The sequence below is a fragment of the Sardina pilchardus genome, chromosome 8, assembly GCF_963854185.1.
Source record: "Sardina pilchardus chromosome 8, fSarPil1.1, whole genome shotgun sequence".
Classification (NCBI taxonomy): domain Eukaryota; kingdom Metazoa; phylum Chordata; class Actinopteri; order Clupeiformes; family Clupeidae; genus Sardina; species Sardina pilchardus.
This window is the reverse complement of record NC_085001.1, coordinates 28,710,427-28,715,426: the sequence shown is the minus strand read 5'-3', so window position 1 is coordinate 28,715,426 and position 5,000 is coordinate 28,710,427. Positions and strand designations below refer to the sequence as shown.

The 5,000-nt window shown below is 48.4% G+C and overlaps 1 protein-coding gene across 1 annotated transcript in view; it reads left to right on the top strand.

The window, feature by feature from the left end:
- Nucleotides 1-5,000, top strand: part of gcn1 (GCN1 activator of EIF2AK4) — a 40,607-nt gene that overhangs the window by 29,623 nt on the left and 5,984 nt on the right. The window contains exons 48-53 of the mRNA XM_062543519.1: nucleotides 90-233; nucleotides 601-870; nucleotides 1,349-1,462; nucleotides 3,177-3,407; nucleotides 3,782-3,975; nucleotides 4,396-4,510. Of these exons, the coding sequence (XP_062399503.1) occupies nucleotides 90-233; nucleotides 601-870; nucleotides 1,349-1,462; nucleotides 3,177-3,407; nucleotides 3,782-3,975; nucleotides 4,396-4,510 (1,068 nt within the window). The remainder of the gene's footprint in view (nucleotides 1-89; nucleotides 234-600; nucleotides 871-1,348; nucleotides 1,463-3,176; nucleotides 3,408-3,781; nucleotides 3,976-4,395; nucleotides 4,511-5,000) is intronic.

Sequence of the window (5,000 nt, the reverse complement as noted above, 5' to 3'; positions counted from 1 at the left end):
TCTATATGTGTGTGTGTTGTATGAGAGGACTTAGTTTCTATATGTGTGTGTGTACTGACTCCTCCTCCTCCTCCTCCTGCTCTCCCCAGCTGACGGCTCCCCCAGTGAACACGCGTGTGCTGGCCTTCCTGTCGGCCGTGGCAGGAGATGCTCTCACGCGCCACCTAGGGGTCATCCTGCCCGCACTGCTCTCCTCACTCAAGGACAAGCTGGGCACCGACGAGGCTCCGCAGGTAACACACACACACACACACACACACACACACACACACACACACACTCCCTCACACACACTCACTCACACTCACATACAAATACACATACGCATATTCATGTACTCACACACACACATTCACTCATGCTCACATAACTGACACACACACACATACACACACACTTAGACATACTCATATGGCCATCACTCTTGAAGTACGCTCCTTCTCATCTCTCTTCCTCCTTCCCCCATCCCCCCCTCTCCCTTTCTCTCCCTTTCTCTCCCTCCCTCTCCCTCCCTCTCCCTCTCTCTCCCTCCCTCTCTCTCTCCCTCTCTCTCCATCCCTCCCTCTCTCTCTCTCTCTCCCTCCCTCTCTCCCTCTATAGGAGCTGTCCAGCTGCCAGACGGTGATTCTGTCGGTGGAGGACGAGGTGGGCCAGCGCATCATCATCGACGACCTGCTGGAGGCCACGCGTGGGCCGGACCCGGGCCTGCGCCAGGCGGCGGTCACGCTGCTCAACGGCTACTTCGCGCGCACGCGCCTGGACCACAGCGCGCACACGCGCAACCTGCTGTCCGGCCTCATCCACCTGCTCAACGACTCCAACCCAGAGGTGCTCAGCCAGAGCTGGGACGCCATCAACGCCATCACCAAGGTGAGGAGACACACACACACACACACACGCATGAACACACTCACATCAACTCCGTCACCAAGGTGAGGAGACACACACACACACACACACACACACACACACACACACACACACACACACACACACACACACATCAGCTCCATCACCAAGGTGAGCACATGCACACACACGTGCACACACACATCAACTCCATCACCAAGTTGAGCGCGCACACACACACACACACACACACACACACACACACACACATCAACTCCATCACCAAGGTGAGGACACACACACGTGCACACACACACACACAAACTCTGTTCCTGATTTTTCCTACCACTGGTCGGTCTGTCGTATCGAAATTACCATCAATACACACACACACACACCCCAATTGATTATGAGATGTGTGACGCACACACAGTATGGTCTGAGTGAAGCCTTGTCCGAAGCCCTAATCCTAACCCTAAACTCTCTTGTGTTGCCATAGAAACTGGACGCATGCACCCAGCTGACCCTGATAGACGACCTTCACAGAGACATTCGCTCAGTGTCCACAGAGGTCAAAGGTGAACATCTGCCCGGATTCTGCTTACCCAAGAAGGTAAGTGTACCATACACTCAAGTAGGGATCGACCGATAATCGGCCAGGCCGATATTTTTGGCCGATATTCTGCATTTTTATAGTTATCGGTATCGGCCATATTTTTCACCGATAAGCCGATAACATATTTTGCAGCCGTTCTGTCCCTAACGCTGCCTCCACTGCCTGCACTCATCACTCTGAGCTCTACAGCAATGTCCCGCCCACCACACCATCTGATTTGCTAAGCACAACGAATCAGCCAATCAACACCGGAGGCTAAACGATGTGAAAGTCTGTTTTGAGGCGGAGAAATTGAACAACGGGAACGAGCTCATTCATAGAAAGCAGCCCATGTCGCTGGCGCTGCAAGAAGTAACAAACTTCTACACGAAAGTTGAAAAAGGCAGCAACAGAAATAGCATCTTATCAGTCCCAATGAAACTGTAATGCTGTGCATAAAGCAAACAGTCTCACCGTTTGCTAAACGTAAGTTAACGTAGGCTAATTTCTAAAACCCCATTTGGCGACGTTACGCTTGTTAATGTGTAGCCTCGGATGAAGAGTTATAGCAGAGGAGAGTTATATATAGAGAGAGAGTCGAGGGAAGCCGAAATAAAACGTAACGTTAGTGTTGTGCAGGCTAATGATGCGTTTAGCGTAAGCCAACACAACAGGCTTTATTGAGAATTTAAAACTCACTAGCGAAATAAATGTGGCGGTGGTAAAGCCGTTCATGATAAATCCCCGAAGGTGATAACTTGTCAGAAAGTTAAAAAGTGACTCGGCCTCGGGTCCTAAAAGTACATTGCTTTTGTACATATGCACATGACTTTATTAGTGCTATTTGAACTTAAACACGCCAGTGTCATCCCGACTAAGTTCTCTTTTTCTCTCTACCTCTCCCCCCTCTTCATGCGCGCTCACACACGGTATACACACACACACACACACACGCAGACAGACACGCTGCCCAGTAGGCCTATGAAAATAAATGCAATAACCAGTAGCCTAGCCACCTCTGCATTCTACAAGTTTTAATATTTACCCTAAGGACTTATGCAAGTTATGTGTATAGTCTACATAACCAAATGAATATAGAATGAATTCAGATGTAATTCCCATCCAAAAGTCCATCTGCAATACAGCAATAATTTTGACAAACTTTATAACCAGTCCAACTTCTGATTTGTTTTTAATTGATAATGACATTATCAAGTCTTATCAGTTTGATAGGCATCAGGCTGCTGGAAGTTATTATAAAAACAACTGATTTTTGCTATTTCTGAAAATGGATTTAGAGGGTTTTGCATTCAACTCAAATATTCCTTTCCTAAAAATGGCATAATTTTTACATTTATCGGTTGCACATATCGGTTATCGGCTTCCCAATTTCATAATTATCGATATCGGTATCGGCCCTGAAAAAACCATATCTCGCGATCCCTACACTCAAGCACACTCAAAACCACACACTACATACATAAATATTCCCCCTCACTTGTACAGTATTCACTCATCTGAGCTGTACTCGATAGTAGTGTGTACTCTAGTCTAAAGCATTTCCACTCCAAGTGTTTCAAACACAGTACAAGGCCCATAGTACAAACACACAGTCTCCCTCTTTCCCCCTCTCTTCTCTCTCTCCTCTCTCCGCTCTCCTCTCCCCCTAATGAGTTTTTCACCCAGTGTCTCTATCTCCGTGTGTGTGTGTGTGTGTGTGTGTGCGTAACAGGGCGTGACGTGCATCCTGCCGGTGCTGAGGGAGGGCGTTCTAAACGGCAGTCCGGAGATGAAGGAGGAGGCGGCGCGCGCGCTGGGCGGGGTCATCAAGCTGACCTCCCCCGAGGCCCTGCGGCCCTCCGTCGTCAACATCACCGGACCCCTCATCCGCATCCTGGGAGACCGCTTCGCCGCCTCCGTCAAGACTGCCCTCCTGGAAACACTCACACTCCTGCTCGGCAAGGTGTGTGTGTGTGTGTGTGTGTGTGTGTGTGTGACTGCACATACAGTCACTTGTAATGTTCGTCAGTAAAGCCTGCTTCCCTCTGCTGTATTAGTGGTGTACAGTTGTACTACTCAAGTTCTTGCGTATAGCTGGATTGCAGCTTTATGGGTGTGTGGGTAGATTCTGGGTAAGAGACAAGCATTTATCAACTCTGTGTTATATTTGTCTGTCTTTATTTACTGTATGTATGTGTTTATGTGTGTGTATGTGTTTTTGATCTGTTTATTGATTTGTGTGTGTGGGAGTGTGTTTATATTTGTCTGGTCTTTGTTTGTTTGTGTGTGTTGGTGTTTGTTTATTTATTTGTTGTGTTTGTTTGTTCCCCTGGTCAGGTGGGCATTGCCCTGAAGCCCTTCCTGCCCCAGCTGCAGACCATCTTCCTGAAGGCGCTGCAGGACTCCAGCAGGGCGGTGAGGCTCAGGGCGGCCGAGGCGCTCGGCAAGCTGGTGTCCATCCACAGCAAAGTAGACCCCCTGTTTACAGAGCAGCTCAACGCCATACGCAATGCAGAGGATTCAGGAGTCAGGTACGTGTGTGTGTGTGTGTGTGTGTGTGTGTGTGTGTAAATAACAACGCTGTCTTTCTCTGTCTCATTGAACTATTGCTCTTCAGTCATGCTCTTCCCTCCCAGGTCCAGTGTCTGCTGTCACTGATGCATATCTATTCAAATAAGTGTGTGTGTGTGTGTGTGTGTGTGTGAGTGAGGGACAGAGAGAAAGTATGTGTGAGCGTGGGAGTGTCACAGATAGACATTTTGTTTCTATGAAACGGTCAGACTGATGGTGTGTGCCTGTGAGCGTAGGTGTTGTATGCAATCTTGCATGCATCTCTGCGTGTGTGTGCGTGTGTGTGAGGATGTCTTGAGTAAAACCCATTAACTCATACCCACACACACACACACACACACACACACACTCACACTCACTCACTAATTTTTGTTCCGTAGGGAGACCATGCTCCAGGCCTTGCGGTTTGTGATCCGGGGCGCTGGCTCCAAGGTGGACCCCGCTATTCGCAAGAGCATCATCTCAACGCTGCTCGGCATGCTGGGACACGACGAGGTGAGAGCAGCAATGCGGTTACTGTCAGAATGGAATGTTAGCACCAAGTCGTTCAAATGTAACTGTCGAAGAAAGCAGGTTCACCGCGAACGTTTGCCACTGTTTGCCAATTTTGAAGGCACCTCTTAACGGAGGAGATTTAGCAGTGTAGGAGTGAGGGTGTTGATTAGTGACCAGTCAGATGATGTGGTTTATGGTGTGCATCATAGATAGGAAATACATACATACGTAGGAAATCTAGATTCCGCATGTCCATAGAGTTCTATTACAGTGCAAAGTTCATTGCCATGTACTCCTAAATAAGCATTTATAACTATTGAAATTCCTTGTGCTCAAGTGTCCATTCAACTACAGAAATAAATTGAGTGGCATACGTCAATGTGGCCGCCATGTTGCTGGGGGCAAATTACCTTACTGTCTATGGGCAACACTTTCCAGTGATCAGAGACACCTGTTTCTGCATTGGCCTCCAGTGATTGTTGCCCTCACC